Consider the following 19,778-nt stretch of genomic DNA (forward strand, 5'->3'; position numbering starts at 1 on the left):
CTGGGCAGGGCAGGGCTGTGGGGAGCTTGGAGACCGGCCCTGCTGGGGCAGGGGCTGATGGCCCCAGGGGCTGCAATGGGGTCCGGGATGGGGGCCGGGCAGGGACAGTCAGGCCTTCTGGTGCCCCCGGGGCACTGACAGCAGCTCCTTGAAACAAACTCTTTGGCCAAAGCCATGACTTTCTGTAATGTCTTTTCCACAAAAGAGGTGTTGGGAAGGAATTTGGTGCTTCTTGTTTGGGCTGCTCTTCCAGACCACTTCCTGCCTGCTCTGGGCTCTCCTTTCCCTGTCCCTTGGGCTGTTGGTAGGTGGCCCTCCCCTCAGCCATGGAGAGCCTGGCTGCTGCCATAGAGCGACGGGGGGATAGTGCTGTTTTCTCATTACCTTTCTGTTTCTTAGGTGCCCTGCAAGTCCCTTTTAGTTAAAATTACCTTTGCTGTTTATTTCTCACGTATGAAACAAGGTACCAGCTTGTGGTGGTTTTGGTACCTGGAGTGGTTGTGCGTAGTTAGGAACTACCTGAGCCTTGCGGAGGCCCACTGTGGTCACTGCGTTCTCCATCAGACTTACCTCCTTGTTTCCTGTAATGAATCAGGTAACTTCCTGAGGCAGGAGCTATCTCTGCATTATTAGCTTTGAGTTTCGCATTCTGCTTTGTGTTACGCTATAATCTGTTGCACAAACACCTTCTTGCAGAGTTAAAATATATGAGGGAGAGAAGCAGGCAGATGCAGAAATACCTGACTGAATAAATACAATCTAGTCTGCGTTAGGTATTCTCACTAAAATTGTCATTGCTGCAAATGTCTGTTTCTGTCTCCCCTTGAAGTCGATAAGGTCTGGCCCAGTATCTCCAAAAGTATGTTGCATAAAGATCTGGCAAAAGCTTAAATGTTCTGATGGAAGAATTTTTTAAACCTTTTTTTATTTGATGAGAATTTGAAACTGCCTTGCTGAATGGAAGGGGACTTACTGAATTTGTTTATTAAACGTTTAGATAACGTGAAGTTCGGAGGGACTCTGTGCGCACTGGAGGACAGTCTGAGAATTTGCAAGGTTCTTGACAACCTGAAATAGCCCAGGGGGAAAAAGGGGCACAGTGCAAGAGAGAAATGCTTAGTATGAAGGCAGCAGTGACTAACAGCACAAGTGGAAAATGGAGGGGAAGGGGAAGAACTGTTTAGGTGCAAAAAGGAACCGGAGGTTGAAGCTGAACACCAGACAAGTGTGACTCAGTGTCATGCTGTTGGGAAAAGGCAAACATCCTCCCCAGATATTTAAACAGAAGAGTGTACAAGACTTGCAATGAGACTGGCTTGCCATTTAGGAGAGGTAGTCTGGGTCACCAACCCAGGTGAGAAGCAGAGAGTTGAATGTGAATAGAAAGGACTGAGAAGCAGAAAATCTACCAACTGCACCACCTTTCAGTATTCTGTTTTCAAGCTAAGCAGCCATATGGATAAGTAAAAGCTACTGTAGGAAAGGTAATTATCTGCTTTCTTGCTCTGGAAACTGAATATAAGGAATAACAGATGTAAATTGAATTGATGGATAAGTAAATCAGACATGGTAGAAACTCCCAGACAGTGCAGTGCTGCACAAGTCGTGAGATGTGTCACTAGAAACCTAAGAACAAGTGTCGCTAACCTGTTGTAATAGACTGACACCCAGTATGTGTGCTGAATGGGGATGGAGGCCTGGACTAAAGGACTTCCTGAGGTCCCTTCCAGCACTCTTCTCCTCTGTTTTAGATTAGTTAAGATAAATGCAAACACTAGGAAGGCTGCTTAGTGGTAAGTTGTATGTTGGAGTGCTGTACAAAATGCTTGCTGCTTGCTCCCAAAGCTGAGGCAGGAGATGCAGGGAGAAAGCTGTATAGCTTGTGGGAAGGAGCTGTGTGCTCGCAGAAGGCCTCCTGATTTGTTAAGGTGAAACTCCCTTCTTCCCTTCACCCTAGTATAGTGGCCCAGGCACACTTGACTGTTACTTAAAGTATTGTTCTCACCCTCACTTCTATGGTAATGAGTTGTGTCCATGAATCTTGTATCTCTACACAAATGACTAATTGTGAACTTCCTTCTGCCAGGGGTGCCTGATACAACACTACCCAGATACTTGTGAGATTACTAATACTGCACTTTGGAGGCATTTAGTTGCTGCATCATCCAGTGGTGCCTAGGTTTGTACTTGCCTTCATCCATGACTCTTGTGAGGTGTGAAGAGCATCCTTGCAACTGAATGCCAACACAAACTGCTGCAGACCATGAGGATGGATATGTGGAAGAAGACAGGCACAGGTCTGGGTCTGGAATAGGCCCAGCTAAGTCATAGTCCAGACATCTGCAATAACTGATGACCATGTAACAGATGTCTTGGCAAGAAAGGACAACCGAATGTCTACTCCATGTTTCTCCAGTTCATGGACTGGGTATCAGAAGGTTGTTTCTTCACTACTTTGTGAGCACTGCAAACTTGTTTCATCCTGCAAGGAGTACTGTTGGCACTTTGGTCTTCTCTTTTCCTGATATTTGCCTCAAGTATATTGAAGAGATTTGCTGCTTCCCCCCGTGCCCCACCCCCAGGCTAAAAATGAGAAAGTAACTGGTTTCTTCACAATCTTCCCTTGCAAGAATACACCCCTGCTTCTTCTAGTAGTAGTTCTCTATCTTTCCCAGTTTAGGATCAACTTTTTGGTGGCAAATTCCACAAAGTTCCAAGTAAGGCCTTAGAGTTCCTGTTCAAAGGTACTAATATGTCGTTACCTCCACTAAAGATAACTAAAAAACTGCCTAATGGTACCTAGAAAGCCACTGCTTTAGAAGTCAGTTGTGCATCATTTTTCTGCAATATAAGAGATTTGTCTCTGATTTGAGCAGATAATTAGAGAAAAAACTCCCATTATTGGTCTGTAAGTGCATGACTTTGACCTTTTTTTCTGTTGCATATACTCCTCTTCAGATTTATTTTGGCCAACAAATCCAGCTAGTATCTAGTAGGATGATCAGTCCAGCATTGCCCGTTAGTGTCTCGATCACACACTGTTCTAGTTCAGTGTTCTAGTAATAAATGAAACAATCTCTTTCCACAAATCACCTACCTTCATCCAGACAACCCTTCTCTGTCAAGGATCTGGGTAAAGAGGAGATGTTAATACTCTTGCTCATCCCTGTTGTTGCAGAAATTTGAAAGTCTTTGTTTTCTCAGCTTAATGTGTTACCTTGAACTTGGATTCACTTAGGTTATTGTTATGGGGCTCCTAGTATTTCAGGATTAGAAACAAAAATATGTACTAAACTGCAAGATTAATTTTTTAATGTCTGTGTCTCTGCCACAGGTATTGCAGCTTCTGGTATCCTGTCCTCAAACTCATGATACTTATTCTCGTATGAACCTCATTAGTTGCCTTGAAAACGAAGGCAAAACCCTTGCTTGACAGTGGAATCGCACCAAGGTTATAATGAATCTCTGTGTTGTGAAAATTGCACTGGCCTCACTTCCTCCTTCTTCCCCTTCATCCCCATTTTGTTTGGTTAAAGAGCCTTTTGATTCTTCCTGTACAAGGCACAGCTGTTTCTGGTTAGGAGAGAAGGAAGTATAGCCAGAAGTACCTAATCCTACAATCTCACTAGACTGAGGTAAATGCAAACTATGTTGAGCTCTGTAAGTGCAAATTACAGTGCAAGCACCTATTTGGTCTCTGGGATAGATGGTGGGTGTAAAATATTCAACTATGGATATTTTTGAATTGGTATTGTCAAAGTGGGTACTGAATATGAAATTGTTCTAGGAATATGAAATGGACTTGACACTGTAATGCTGTTGTTGAGATTGTACCAGTTTTTAACTCTTTTTCTGTTCTTTTTGGCTGTTGGCTATCACTCCCTGAATCAATGAAAAGAAACTAAGTGAGCATTAGTTTTTTTCTAAAAGCAGCCAACTGTATGCTGAAGCAGAAGCATCTGATTGATAGCATTCTGCGGGCAGATATTGCAGTTAGGTGAGTGAAATGTTAAAATACAAACCATGCCTTTTCTTCAGGTCTTTTGCTGAAAGGTTGACTCAAAAGGGGTTTGAGTATTGACCTGGAGCGGCTTGACATTGAGCAGTGTGCTACCAGTTGTTCTAATGTTAGCTTTCTTCCTAAGATAAAAGGGAGATGGGATTCTTTCTTCTTAAGCTGAAATGGGCAGCTAAAGGGAGAATGCTTCAGCACAATACTTTAATCAGAAAAGGAGCAAGAAACAAGTATAACAAAAGCTGTTCAAAACTTTACTTTGAAGCTTTCTGTTTCTACTGAATCCTTTTAATCTGTACTATAACCTTTTCCTAACCTGCTCTCCTCTGCTACAGCATTTAGTTTCTCTAATTGTATTTTACTTCCTAGAATCCTTTGCTGTCATAAAAATGAGCGTTTCTCTTGTGTCTTAATATAGATCCTACCAATACTTCACATTTTAACATCATGTTCTTAGTCATTATGAAACTTCCTTTTTTTCATTCTGGGCTCTGCTGGACAGCATGTCTCCACTGTTCCTGTTAAAATTGCAGGTAGTCCAGGGCAGGGGTTCATTGTTCAAATTTTGCTGCTTAGTAAGCCAGGCTTTTTGCAATTTTGCTCTGCTCCATTCCTGTGGGAGGAAAAGGTAAAGGTCTTCCAGGTACTGAGTTCTCACCTACCTTATGCAAAAATAGCTGATGGAGGTGACAGCCTTTTGAATTGCCCTTGCTGAAAGATGGTTTGCTTGAGTTCAATCCTTATTAGACAGCTCACTTGTAGCGAGAAGAGCCTGTAAGCTCTAACAGCATCTCCTGTGATGAAAAAGCTAGTTGATATCGAGAGACAAGGCCATGTGAAACCAGGCTCTGCCTGTTCTTGTGTTCATAGTGTCACATAAAGATGACAGCTGGTACTCCTAACACACCAAAGCGATGGCCAGATGCCCCTGACCATGCTGCTCACCCACACGTGCTGATGTTCCAGCTCTGAGTGCGTAGGAGATGCGATATGTGAACAACTGTCACACCCACCACAACATCAAACTTAGCATTAAAAAGCTGTAAGGAATGCAGTGTGCAGCTCAACAAAATTTGCGTTTCAGATCTAATAGGAGTGGTGCTTATCTATGGGTTTGGTTATCCCATGATTAATCAACCTTCTGTTTGGATGAAGGTTGTGCTTCGGGAGTGTCAGCTGTCCCTGCATAGAGTTTTGAGTGAGCATTTTATTGGGACTGAGGTGTGAATGCATCTGTGCTCCTGCTGCCTAGTAGAAGAGACTAGTGGAAGTTTAGAGGCTAATGCACTGAGTAGTGGGCCCAATTCTTTGCGGCAGGCACTTAAGGAATATTCTCCCTTCTCCTCCCTCACCTTTATTGGTGGGGGTGGGGATTGGGTCTCCTATGTCTGGTTCTTCCCTGGCTTGCACAGTGTACCCTGGAGCACCTTATCCCCCAGACATTGGTTCTGGAGGCAGGAGGATGTGGCCAAATCCAAGTGATAATTTCTGTAAAGAAAACAAAATGTTATGTTTGTTTAAGCAGTTTTGGTGTGGCTATTGCTTTTCTTTTCCTCTTTGAGACTAGCTAAACTCACTGTTCTGCATGCTGGTGGAGATCGAATGCTCTGTGAAGAAAGGAGACATACAGATACATTTTCAGTTTTGCGTTCTGTGACCACTGGTGTAGACAGCCATTGTACATTGCTTTGTCTGTAATTTAGAAGAGGGAGGAGAAAGTAAGCAAGCTTTTAAACTCAAGTAAAAAAGTTAGGTCTTCTAAGCAGAGTCTTTAATTGCCTCTTTTGTTGTGTCTTTAAGGACTCTGTACTATACTTCTCACTACTCATTCTTTTATAGTTATTCCTGGTTTTGTACAGACTGCATCACTTGACATTATAGTACTTCTACCAATAGCTTGTTTGGAGCAACCCTGGGCTATAAGAAACATGCGTAATCGCACCTCAAAAACAGGCACTCCAGTGTAGTGTTGCGCTGGTGCCTAAGAATAATTTGATCACTGTAGTTTAGGGTTGAGTATCTGACTCAAATGCTCTCTGCTGGACTGGAGCCTAAGAGACCCTAAAAAGATTAGTGTTGTCAGTTAAATTCCAAACTGTAGCCTTGAAAATTTCTTAACAGATCCTTTTTGATGTTTGTTGAAAAGTACAACCTGTTTGCTTTGACTTTACAAGGAGCTGAAGTGCCTGACATTGTTACATGCCTAGAACTCGATGGCAAGTTGCGTGACTGGATTGCTCCCTAAACGTAGCATTTAATTAGCTTTTAATAAACATTTTATATACTTAACAACAGTAATAAGTTTGGTATCAGATCTGATTATAAGTGGCAGAAACTAACATTAAGACCCATGATCAAAAGGGAAAACCCCATATTTCCTGAAGAGTACATCAGTTGCAATTTGCTTGCCAAGGTTTGAGAAGAATGACCAGAATCTATTGAGTGGTAGTCGTAAGGCCCTGAAGGGAGGACACCGCGGCTGGATGAGAGACTACAGAGAATTTTTGTGGTAAAAGGACACTTCCCTCCTTTCCTACCACTATGCATATTACAGCCTCAGTCTTACAGGATTAATAATTTGCATGGCTCACTGCACAATGAGTGTGTGTTCTGAAAACTTATTTGCACTAGAGAAAAACACAAGACTGTTAAACATCCTTTTGATTTGTGAGTGACACAAATCAAAAAACTCAAAGGTGAGTGTCGAGGAATGTTAATATAGTACCTTCTCCTTTGAATCCAGAGAAGCATATAAGCACATGCTTAAATAAATGCATATGTGGTACTACTTTAATGATATAGTACAGTAACATGCTAAAAGCAGAGTGACATGAAAACTTACACCAACGCAAAAGTACCTTTGACTGACACCACCACTCCCCTGTTCTTACAAGAAGAACAGTGTTCTACGGTGGCAAAGGGAAATGACTCCTTTTCAAAGCAAACTGATTATACTGGTATGAAACCTACAGGTAGATCAGCTGGAGCTTGCAGGATTTGAGCATGCGCTCAGCTTGCTGCTAAAGTGAGGGTGAACTGTGTCTGCTAGGCTGCTTTAGTCCTGCATGCTATTACTGAAGAACTCTAGGGCAGTGTTCTCCAAACATTTTTGATCGTGCACCCTTATCAGTAGAAGTTTTTTGAGCAGGTACCCCCAATCTGTATGTATTTACTTATTTATAAATTATATACATACACTGCTGTACTAATATACTACATACATTATAAAACATACACAAAAATAGAGATTAAAAAAGGATGCAATAAAGATGAAATAAACACTATTTAAAATTCTTATTTATTAACAGTACAAAAAATACTTTCTTCCAGCACCCCAACAGATTGTCTTGTGCATGGGCACACCCCACGTTGGAGACCACTGCAGCAGGGGCTATGAAAGGATCTTAATATGAAGTTCATATGTGGGCAAGCAGACAGTGCCTGGCAAGCAGGACTGTGGTCATTTGTGTCCGGCTCTGCCAGACCACTTTAGTTCAGGCCCAGAGAGAGAATTTCTATTAAGTGTCTTGCCTCTCTCTGCAGGCATACTACCAGACCCAGATCTAGTATTTAGCTGTGATGAAAAGCAGTATGTTCACCTGCTTCCTCTGTCTTCTCTCTCCCTTCTCCCTCTTCCCCGAATAAATAACTTTCTAGCTTGCCTAGCAGGCTTAAGGTTTTGATGACGCTAGGTTATAAAAACTCCACACCCAGCCTTGCTAATAATCTGAAGGCTTTTTTTCCCCACTAAAACATTGATGGGGGTTATAGCACTTCGGACCTAGTTGAACCTCGCCCTAAGGAAGGAATGTAATCAATTCTTGATGTGGAAGGGAAAATGCTACATATTCAGGGCCATTCACAGTGAGGAGGAAAGGAGCCACATCAGAGATGACGGAAGAAGCTGATGGGGTTGAATGACATGCAGCAGGTCTCTTTCTTTATTTTATGAGGTGGTCAACATAAAGAATGAATGGAGAGAAATGTTGCTTCAATGAGAGACCTTTGTGAATGTAGCAACAAGCAGCTGAGGAAGTAGAAGTGCAATGAAAGGAGCAAATCTGTCTATAATATAAAACCAGCTTTAGTTAGCAGTTAAGTCTGGAAGGCTTAGGAAGCAGGAGGCTCCCTGTGGAGATACATATTCTTCTGCTGTGTTTGTCTTGCTGTTCCTGCACACAGAGCCAAGAGAGCAGGGAGAGACTTAAGCAATCAAAACTTGAGGTTCTCGGATATTCCTTTTCCTGGGAATTCCATATTCAAAGAGCACTTATAAAACAAGTCAGAAAATGAAAGAAGATTTGGAAACAGATGAGCATTCTTGACACCAGAGCTGCAATGCTGTTACCCTGGCTGGAGCAGCAGCATAGGCTGATCTCTCCCAGAGAGCAAATTGACACTGGGGTTTCTGATAAATGAACACTGACTGACGCAGTGTCTCAGTGAGGGCATGAAGGGAGGTCTCAGCTTTCTAGAAAACGCAGCGGTAAAGAGGCAGAGATGCTTGGATGTCAGAAGCAATGAAGGGAAGAAGAATTTTGCCATGTGAGAGCAGTGACTTGCTTAAATAACCCTCAATTGTTCATTATTTCAGTGGAGGCTGTGAGGTGTCTAGAGAACTGAGTTTTCCTTAGAGAAAGTGTTGTGGTGCTAGAGAAACACTGATGTGCTCCACACAGATGTTGGGTACTTCCTTGCCAGCGGGGACTGGCCAAGGCAAGAAAGGTACTTGCAACAGCAGATCTGCGTGAGTTGTTTCACATCTGCTATGAAATTAAATTGGTTTTGGTGGGCTGGCTGGGCTAGACAGAAGAGTACATTTCTGCCTTTGCTCGCTTGCAGAAACATGTACATCACCTTTTTGATGTTTTGTTTTTAAGCCCACAGAATTTGAATCCACACTTTTAAGATTTTGAATGCTTCTTCATTATGTTCGAAATGCTTGAAGAGGGTGTAGATGTGGTGTGCTCATACCTATGGATTGTAGGAAAAGAGGCAGGGAATACAACTTTCAGCATTTTCATGTAACGTTACACTGTCTTCTAAATGAAAGAAAGGTCTCCAGCAGCAGACCTCCTTCACCAGTAATTATGGCATTTGATCTGTGCTTACCTGCTAATTAGGTATTCCTTGCCAGAAGGGGTTTAATGGAAAAATGATGTATGAAAATATGGCTGTAGTTGTCAGTACTGTGTTAATTCACATAAGCCAATGCTGGGGAGCAAGGGAGAGAAGTGGAACAGGAACTGGAGGGGGTTGGGGCATCTACTTTTTGTTTTTGAGGAGCCACAGGCTGGCCAGGCACAGGTGCAGATCTTTATTCTGTGACTTACTGAATAACATAACAGTTGGGCACACTCCTTACCAACGCTGACCTAGCTGACCTCCTGTTATATCTGACAGCTAATCCTTGTCTCAAAACATGTATCCTTAGAAACAGCAGTTTTAGACTTGAAGAATTCATACCAACGTAAGCGTCATCTGATCACTTAAGTGAAATGCCAAGAGAACAGGAAACTTGGAGGTATGGCAGTGTCTCAAAATTGCAGGAGGAAGGGTGGGGAAAGCAGCACAGAAGTCTAGCCTGGGGAAGGTCGGGTCAGGTAACAGCAAGCAGCTGGGGAAGGCTGGGAATGTGCAGAATGGAGCAAAGGAAAACAGGGCATAGGTCCCAGTGCCAGCCTGAGACATTGATAAGCCAGAAGTACAAATGATATGATTAGCCTAAGATAGCAGAGCATATCAGTCATAGAGTAAAACATTCAGGGAGGCTGACTCCCCGTTCCTGAACTCGGGAAATACTTGCTCTGGTTTGGTGGGGGGGAGGGGCAGTTTGGAAGGGAAGCACCGCTTTTGTCTTTGAGCAGCAGTCAAAATTGACTGACCTTATTTAAATGGGAACTTTTCCAGTTACTTTTTACCAAGTCAATACACTCCATCATATCTTGAAATCATAAGCCAGCCTGATATGAAAACAGCAGCTTACATCTTTCCCCTTTAAGAAAATCAGTCTGTAAGTAGATAACAGCATGCAGGACAGGACATGGGGCCAGGGTTCACAGAGCAAAAAACATACTCAGAAAATTCCTTATTATTATGTTAGTAAAACATTACCTTAAGCATGCTATTGACTCTGCCTATGGCCTGTAATCAGTCACAGGCTTTTGTTCCAGATAGATTTTTCCAAATTGTGGAGGATTTAGCTCTGGTATAGTAATCCAAAGATCCGTTCTGAACCCTACTGTGAAGACACTGTGCTGCTTCTATAAGAGGAAGAATATAGCTAGGAAATGTGAAGCTCTAGTCAGTAAGGTCTCAAGTTATAAATGTCCTAATCTGTGGTTACAGAATGGGAAGCTATTATTTCTGTTGTGATAATGCCCAGAAGCCTCTGTAGGAACCCTTAATGTGAAGTGCTTGGCACTTTGCAAACAGAAGGACACGCTTTGCAGTGGTTGTTCCCATGTTACTAATTTAAATTTACCTTGCAGGTACATCCTGTATAACTGTGCCTGCAGATTCAAGGAACTGATGTTTGGGCCTGGTTTTTATATAGCAGAAAGATTTATTGGCTTTGTCTTCCACTCCACTACTTAATGTGACTCAGATTTCATCACCAACAACCTTTTTTTTTATTTTTTTTTAATGTGAGCACACCATGAAGTTCTCTGAAAATCTCTGCTGTATGAAATCTCTGTTGCTGCTAGGTCCAAAATGAGGAATACAAGCTACTTCCTCCTTTTATAAGCTGAGGTGTGTTCTTACGGTGATTAAATCTTACAGGGTCTTCCAGCTTTTATTGGTTCATATGTTGGCAGCCCCCAAGGAGAGTGGAGAAGATGGTCTCCAAGTGTAGCTGTGACCTGGTCTGATGGATCAGTAAGCAGGGCCTGTCTGGTGACCTCAAATCTTTTCCCTGCCTGATCTCATAGTACAGCATACTAAGACTCTGTTTGAAGAGCTGGCCTTTGGCTCCTAAGTAACAAAGCATCCCTTCTGAAAGGCCGTGGGGGAAGACGCATGATGCTGTTCTTTGCAAACCTAGTTCCGTTGCCTAGTTCCTGCCTGCTTGTGCCCTGGCAGCTGTGCAGCACGGCGTGGGCCGTGGCGGGAGCTGGCTGCTGGGTGCTGAGCAGTTACACTGGCTGCACACAGCAGCTGGGCAGAGGTTGCAGGAGCAGTGCTGTGTTGCTAAGGGACTGCTATTTCTAGATCCTGCTCTGACTTCGCTGCACTGTTTAGCTCCGAGTTGTGCTTCTGGCTCCCCCTCTGCAGATACAACTCCCTGAAAGCCTTCCCTGGGGATATGGTGGTTTGTAAACACGCCTGCGTCACCCTGGAGTTAACACAGGCAGTACAAGTAGTAAATCCACCTTTTTGCACAGATGATTGCGTTTTAATTTTTTTTACACGTTGTTGTTGAAGAAATGCTTTGGTTTCTTAAAACTGTGAAGTTGTGGGTTTTTAAGAGTTACTAGGAAGCCTAAGCAGTTGGAGTGCGTCATGTATCCTGCAAGTGGTAAGAGGATTAGGGATGTTGATGTGCATGGTATATAGAAGTAATTTATTGAACTTTCCAGCCACTTGGCTATTCTGAGTACAGATGTTCAGACCTGTGGCACTGATCATTTTTAAGGGCAGGCAGAACAAGGATGGAAAAAGGCAGTCTAACAAGAGGGGCAGGAGTAAGAGAGCAAAAAGAAAACAGCGCACAAAGTGATAACTGCATGTGTAAAGGAGTCCTGGCCCTAGCAAGGACTGCAAATACATGACCCCACTTGCATCTTCTTAGCTGTCCTAAGAAAATACTTAAGATTGTCATCTGCCCTTAAGCCTAATGCACCAGCAAGGAACATGTGGTTTCTAACTGCTTGTCCCAAGGTTTTTGAGGGTGTTGGGGAGGAACATGGAGAATATGAAGTGGGAAAATGACAAGTTTAAAAGCAGCTGTGTAAATGCAGATGTGTTATGAACTTCTCTGATAGAGATGGTGCAGCCTTCACATGAGGGTGCCTGGGACTGAAGTGTTGATTTATTTTACTATTATGATCTCTCAAGTGATGAGATTTCTCCCAGTCTGGGGTGAGCACAGCAGAGAAACCTTGTCTTACCGGGCAGTTTGTGAACCTCACTTGGAAATGCATGGGCATGCTTTCCTAAAGAGAGCAGTAAAATCCAAGGGAGGCTGGTACAGCCCAAAGGAAGGACGTTTGGAAAAATAGTCTGAATATCCTCCCCATGGAGCTCCTGGCACCAACCTCCTTGGGCAGATTCTGGTTTTTGAGCTCTTTTAGCTGGGCTGCAGCAAGAGCACCCTGCCAATCACCCTCTCCCAAGTGGGTGCAGCAGTAAGTGTTTAGTTCTGTGCATGCGAAGTACCATCGAACGCTTTGGGTACTATGTGCTTACCCTAACAACTATTTCCAGTCTTCTCCAGGAAGCAGCTGTAGCTGCCGGGAGGCAATTGCAGAGACCAGTACTGTAGCTACCTTAGCTCACGTGGGATGGAGATGAATCACTAGGAAGTTCTGTACTGAAATGAATGTTCTTGCATGAAGAGGTTGTCTCTAATGCTTTACTGAACTGTCTGGTTTTCCAGTTGATTTTTTTTATACATAATCAATTTTTGAACAAAGCAGAAAACCATTTCCTCATGAGACTTGCTCAAAAACAAGAGGTTCATTTTTCAGTGACATATCAGTGTGTTGCATGTAAATGCAGGAGTTGATGTGAAGGCTTTCAGCATCTCATTAGTTGGGTCACTTGCTTATTGACTTTTCTTTACAAAAGGTAAATTAAGTTTTGTGATGATTTGCCTGGAAAACATACCAGGCTATTTTCCCTTCTTCAAACACAAAATCACTCCCTTTGGAGGCAGGGCCCTGACATCAAATATTGCTAATGCTTATACAGGTGGATTTTTATTTTAAATTGCTGGAAAGGAGCAAGTTGCATGCGGGTAATGGTATTTGTGAACAGTGTGCCCTAGAACAGACCAGGAGCCCAGAAGAGAAAGATGTGAAGGTGGATTGCATCTGTACAAAAGTTGCTAGTGTGGGCCCCCCACTGTGGGACGATCCCAAAGCAGCCTTGTGGGATTTAGCTATGAGGGTCGCGCTACTGGTAATGGAAGTTGTGCTGACATAAAACTATCCATACTGCTTTGTAGAGTTATTTCATAAACGTGCACAGCTGTGCCTACAGACAGATGTATAACTGCTCTGTGGTCTATCAAAAGCTGTATTACAGATGGTGCATGAAGTCAGCAAGTTGCTGGTTATCTCAAACCTGCTAGATATGCTCAGTGTCAGTTGGACTGCCAGGAGCAGCCAATCTGCCCTGATGGTTGAGTGCAGTAAAATGTTAATATAAAACTGCAGTGGCAAAAGGAAGTGCAGTGGACTATTGCCATGGAAGCTGCTGCAGCAGGAATTCCCCTGACAAGGGACAAACGTGTTCAGTCCCACAGCCAAATGAATAATGTGCAAAGGGTTATGCAAGCTGAAGCTGACACTGTTTCTCAGTATTGACTCTGCTGCTTTAAGGTGTTTGGCTTTTTAAAATTATTTTAACCGTAAGACCTTGTAGCAGTGTTTGGGAGGTTCGGTTGGATGTTGATAATGTTGATTGGTAGGTTGTAAGATCTCACCACAAAAATGAAGTAAGTATATAGTTAAAGGTGTCAACATTACCTGCAGTGGGCTTTCTATTCTGTCTACTTCACTTGTCACAGCTTGAAGACTTTTGTACCAAAATAACAAATGCAAACATCTACTTGCCCTAAAATATTGGTCAGAACCACAGCTGGTATAAATTAGAATGACTCCTTTGATTTGACAAAATAGACTTGTCACTGAAACTTTGGTTGCTTTTTAAATGAAGATGAATGAAATACATGCAGCATAATATCATACATTAGAGACCTGGATACTTGCTGCCCAGTTCCTACAGGAGAGCAGTATTTGAAATAAACTGGAATAAAATGCAGAAGAGAACTGTTACATGCACTTACTTCAAGCTGTCTTGACAGGCTTGTCATAAGGCCATCAAACTGGCTATGGTTTGGGGTATGTTTCTTCCAGGCCATTAAGAATAGAGCTGATGGGAAAACTGATTTTCTGGCAAGCCAGATAAGGTCCAGTGCTTCCAAAACTTATGTGAGGAAGCTTAGTGTGAAACTGAAATTCTGAAAAATCTCACTAGGGAAATATTAAAACGTTGGTTTTGCTGCTTTTTTTTCCACCTCTTTGTATTGGTCTCTACTCACTGAGAAAGAGGAAGAATTGTTTAACCTGTCTGTCATATTACATCAATTGACACTTTCCATGAAAACATCATGATTTTTTTGATGACTGTGTATTTTCTGACAGAAATCTTCCATCAGCATTTTTTGACGTTCTCCAAATAAGACCCAAAAAATCATGCAGTGTACTTTTGGAAAGGTAACTTCTCAGGAATATAAAACAGTCTCTAATTGCTTGGACTTAGGAAGAAGAAATTAATTGGCTTTTCAAACCCTGGTCATTAAAAGCTGTGCCATGTGTCAGAGGAGAAAATATTCCTCAATTGCTGGAAAATAGCAGGTTCTGGATAGGTTTTTCTTAGGTATGTATCTGTATATAATACACCTAAATGTGCTATCCTCATGCGTGACTATGAATTGTTAGATTTTTTTTTTTGCTCAAAGAGGACAATAAAATGACCTTTAAATTCTTAAATGGATGCTTCTACCACTCCTGTGCTTGATTCAGGAGTATTGGGGTCTGCCCAGTTGCTAATGAAGTTAAATTAATTTCAAAGTCAACCCTGGGTTAGCTCTGTACAAGGTTTGTTTCCAAACATGCAATTTGGCTTGGCATCCATATGTTAATACTTGGACCTATCAAGGTAATGGGATATTTTATCATGAATGAGAGCACCAAGTCTTCTGCACAGCAGAGCAAAAGGAGAATTTTCTTCCACCACGTTTTCTTCTTACACATCTGATTTATACTGCCCAAAATGACAATGCTTTTGACCTCCTTAAGATTTGTATGTTTGTTGTAAGCACTGTTAGGTTACAGTAGGTTTCAAAACATTTAATCTTTTATTTTAGAGTCTGTGAACTCTGAGCTACTAAATAACAGATCAGTAATCAGAACAGGAAAAATGGAAAAGGGTAAAATAACCTATTAGCAATGTGCATTCAAATTAGTCCTGCAAACCAGTTAAAGAAAAAGCAGTTAATTCACCTGGAGTTCTTATTTTTCTTGGAAGTCCTGCTCAGAAAGGAAGGCTAGAAACACTGGTGGGATTGGAGCAGGGGGAAGAATGTGACTGGTGGGGACCCACCCAAGAGAGAAGACAAGAGGTGGTAAGAGGATGTGCAGGGGCTACCTGAAGGATGGTCATGCAGAAGTTTCATGTAAATATTTATGTTTTTTTCTGCCATGTGTATGTTTCCTGAGAAGTTGAGCACGCGGCCTGCTCTCTTGCTAGGCAGCAAACCCAGCGAGGCTGCTGCAGTTTGCCCTGAGCTGAGTTGAGCCAAAATGGGCTCTGCAATGCGTGCAGTCTGAGGGCGAGGTGCCAGCCTCCGCTCCACAATCGTATCTCCAATACAGAAATACAGATGGCTTTCCCTGCTTAGTTTCTCCATTTATTTTGAGTCTGTTCTTACAATTTAAATATCTATGGGTCTGGGGGAGACATTACTCCTGAGTGCAAAACAGACTAATGGGACCAACCTGGTCAAAATAGGATCTAGTAACAGTTATGTTACTAAAGGTAATTGCTGCTAATCACACATGCAAGTTTTTGCTGGTAGACAGGGTGAGAAGGAAGAAGGAGAGTTTCTGTGTGCATGTTGTATCCTAACAGAGGAAGTTGATGTTATTTTCCATATTCTGCAAAGTCACTTAAAGCAAGCCCAGAGTGCTAGTTCTGGCATGTGTGTGGCCCAGACAGAGGTTACTCAGTAAAGCTCTGTCCCCACCCTCGGTGTGCACAGACCACTGGGTCTAGCTGGACATCTGGAAACTGCAAGAGTGCTTTTGTGCTCTGACTCTATAACCTATATTGGAAATCCTGACTGGTTTTAAAGCAGAAACCCCTACATAAATAAATACATTCTCCATGCACACGCTTTAGGGCAGAGGAGAAAGAAAAATCTGAATTTGACATACAGTCATAATTGTGTATTCATTCTGAGGATGGAAGACTAGGCAAAGCCACTATTTTATTTGACTGAGTAAAGCTTTGAAAGGTAAGCGGTGCATGTATGGACCACTGAACTCTTTTCATATCAGTATTTTCTGGGTAAGTGCCATTTAAGTCAATGTAAAAATTCATAAAAAGTGCAAATTCACTATTTAGGTTTCTTATACAATTGGCTGTACATACGGGATATATTTGTGTACTTTGATAGAAAGTCATATTTAAATAATTTATTTTAGACTAGTCATTAACTATGCAAAGCCCAATTCATGTTAAAAATTCAGTTCTCTTGCTACAGAAATCCAATGGCACTCTTGTTTTATTGTGTATCAGTAAATTATGAATCAATTGTGCTCACTTTGGCAATAAAAGCTGGTTTTTAAGACAATGAGATTATACAGGGGCTTTCAGAATTAGATTTAGTCAACAATTAGGTTGATGTTTGAGTCAGAAATTGATTCAGCTCACTTTTTTAGAGTGTGGGTTCTGCATGGCCAATGGGATACAAATCTTGTATATTTATTTCAAGAAGGAGAGCAGATAGGAGATTCTGTGCAGCTGGAGCAGGACTGCTGGGTAAGAAAGGATTGTCCTATCCCGTATACCTGGCAGTTTTGCCTAATCACTTTTCAAGGTAAACTTGTGGAGCTACTGAAAATTTAATTGCATCAAAAAGTACCTTTTTGTGCATCTGACTGCTCTTGACTTCTTAAAGATGGAGTCCAATACATACCTATTGTCCATATCCACCTGTCTCAAGATGAACCTATTTCACTTCATAAGACTTAATGCTCTATGAATGCCTCTTGTTTGCTGTAGGCAAGATTTAAAATGTTACCCCCACTCCCAGCTTCTGCTTCTAAAGGCTAGAATTTAAAAACTACCTCTGTGCTCTACCTGGGCATATGCTCTACCCGTTGCCTGGGCACTGGAGTTGAATTCAATAGCTACTCCAGGCTTCATGTATAATTAGGAATACTCTCTGTGTGGTGTGTTGGTATCAGAAAGCCATATCTACTGTAGAATGTCAAAACTTGATTAAGTTGTGGGGAAGAAGGAAGTGATGTACTGTAAGTCATTCATCCAGAATCATTTGTAGAGCATTTTATGTCAGCTATAACAGTCTAGAGGGTGCTAGCAGAATATAAAACTTTTGATCAAAAGAAGAGAACTCTTTGTTAAGAGGCTTTATTATTGCAATATCAGTTACGGTTAAGTAAGTATATCTATTCTAGCCCCATAGTTTTCACTTGATAATGAAAACCTTTTATCATTTAAGCTGAAATTTTCTGCTCTGTCCTTACCAGAACATGGTTTGTGTGGAGCTCTTTAACTCTGGTCTTGCTATATAGAAGAATGTGCTTCCAACTGAACCGTTTCACTTCCAGTTTCTCAATCTCACAAATTAAAATTGGAGAGTAATCTTTAAAAACAGGTTTCTTTCCCCACTGTACTTCGGGGGGTGTGGGGGTGTGTGTGGGGGGGAAATCCACTTTTGTTTGCTTTTTTGGCATTCTTTGCAGTCTGAAAGTTCACTGGCAAATCTCATGCTCTGATTCAGCTGGGACAGCTGATGCTGAGATCCAAGCAGCCACGTGAAGACTCACTGTTGTTAGTAAGAGCTTCAAATGAGAAGCTGTGTGCCTCCTGCTTTTGATCAGGAAGAGTGTTTTTAGGACAGTCCCACGGCTGAAGGCTGTTGGATACTGGATCCAACTCTTAGTTTGGGTTTACAATCATGACATTATTTTTTGCACAAGGATGTAGAACTGCTCTTAAGCACTGTACTGTCCATTGGGTTTGTTCATGCTGCCCCTCTCAGGTAAACTGATTTTCACTGCTTCTGTAGGAGGCTAGAGAACGTCCCTGTCTCCATAGCCCTTACCTGGTGACTAAAGCACTGCCACGGGGTGGAAGCATGAAAAGCACTACTTTTAAAATTGAGCTTAATTAGCTTATGGAAATTAGAGGAGAGAGGGCTGTAAGGACTGGTGTCTGCATCCCTGGTATTGCAGGCTCGATGTTCCTAATTTGGCTTAATGTAATCTGGTGTCTGACTGTATAACCTTGTTACACTGACACAGTGCTGCCAACCCTTAGAGCCTCCCTTTTTTTTTTTTTTACCCCCCTCTTCTTACAGAATAATTGAAACTGGCAGAGAAGGTGCAAGATCAGTGAAAAGCTAGAGTAGTAACAGCATGGGACTGCAAGGCTTATTACATTATGAGAGGAAGAGGACCAGCATATGCACTGTAATGCTAAAAATATTCCATGTGACATGGGACAGCAACACTAGCCACGTGGTGTCTTTGACTTGTTCTGGTAACGTGTTCTCTTGGGGATGTCAGAGTGCAGGACAAGGCTCCAATGTGGTGGCAGAGACACAGAACTCAAAAGCACATAGACGTGATCTGCACAGCCCTATGTGTGGAGCAGAAGCAGATCTGAAAGTCACAGGATTAATGACAGTGAACGGGGCAGAAATTGGAGGGGCAGAAGAAAAGGTGGGATCAAGTTCTAGTGTCCAGGAATCATGTCAGCTGGGATGGGGACACTGCTTTCTCTCTAGGGGGCTCGGACACCTTCCTTCTGGGCTGTGTTGAGGAAGGCACTGCTTTGACACACATATGGACAAATAAAAGACTATCCAGAAAAAGGCCAAAACAGCTGCTGAGGGTGAAAGGTACGGGTAGTGTATAAGTGGAAAAATTAAAAGCATGCTGCGTCACAGACCTGCATGCTACAAACTAATGAGTGTGCAGAGCAGAGGAAGAAACTACTCAGTGTGTTGTATTTGTATCATATAGGAGGAAGACAGAGAATACAGAGGGGAAGTTTCCTGATGAGATCTGTCAGACAGTGGGTACACTTTCAAAGGAATTAACTGACATTCCATCTCTTTGGCCTTGTTTTCCTGCTTTAGGAAAGTTAATCCTGCTTTAGGACGTGCCTTGTGATGATCAGCAGTGAGCTTATCTTCCCTTTTTGCTTTTGTCCTAGGTCCAACACGAAAAATGCCCCTGACTGCCAGTGCCATGGACTTTTTTCAACTCTTTGTCCCTGACAACGTACTAAAGAATATGGTGGTCCAAACCAACATGTATGCCAAGAAGTACCAGGAGAGGTTCGGTAGTGACGATGCCTGGATTGATGTCACCTTGACGGAAATGAAGGCCTTTTTAGGCTACATGATATCAACAAGCATCCACCACTGTGAGTCCGTTCTCAGTATCTGGAGCAGTGGCTTCTACAGCAACAAGAGCATTGCGCTTATCATGACACAGTCACGGTTTGAGAAGATCCTGAAGTACTTCCACATTGTGGCCTTCCGCTCAAGCCAGACAACGCATGGCCTCTACAAAATCCAGCCTTTTCTCGACTCTCTGCAGAATGGCTTTGACTCTGCTTTTAGACCTTCGCAAGCCCAGGTAAGAGTTAACCTGTTTGCAGGGAACATCAAACTAGAGCACGTAGGTTAGTCTTGCTATGAGTGAAAGCACAGAGCACAGCTGCCTGAAGAAAGAGCTGGGGCTTCACAGTGTGACGCCATGCTGCAGTGCCTCCATGA

The 19,778-nt window shown here is 42.5% G+C and overlaps 1 protein-coding gene across 1 annotated transcript in view; it reads left to right on the forward strand.

Annotated features, from left to right (window-relative positions):
* Positions 1 to 19,778, forward strand: part of PGBD5 (piggyBac transposable element derived 5) — a 70,313-nt gene that overhangs the window by 8,855 nt on the left and 41,680 nt on the right. The window contains exon 3 of the mRNA XM_075708419.1: positions 19,211 to 19,638. Within this exon, the coding sequence (XP_075564534.1) occupies positions 19,211 to 19,638 (428 nt within the window). The remainder of the gene's footprint in view (positions 1 to 19,210; positions 19,639 to 19,778) is intronic.

The sequence above is a fragment of the Pelecanus crispus genome, chromosome 3, assembly GCF_030463565.1.
Source record: "Pelecanus crispus isolate bPelCri1 chromosome 3, bPelCri1.pri, whole genome shotgun sequence".
NCBI classification, from domain to species: domain Eukaryota; kingdom Metazoa; phylum Chordata; class Aves; order Pelecaniformes; family Pelecanidae; genus Pelecanus; species Pelecanus crispus.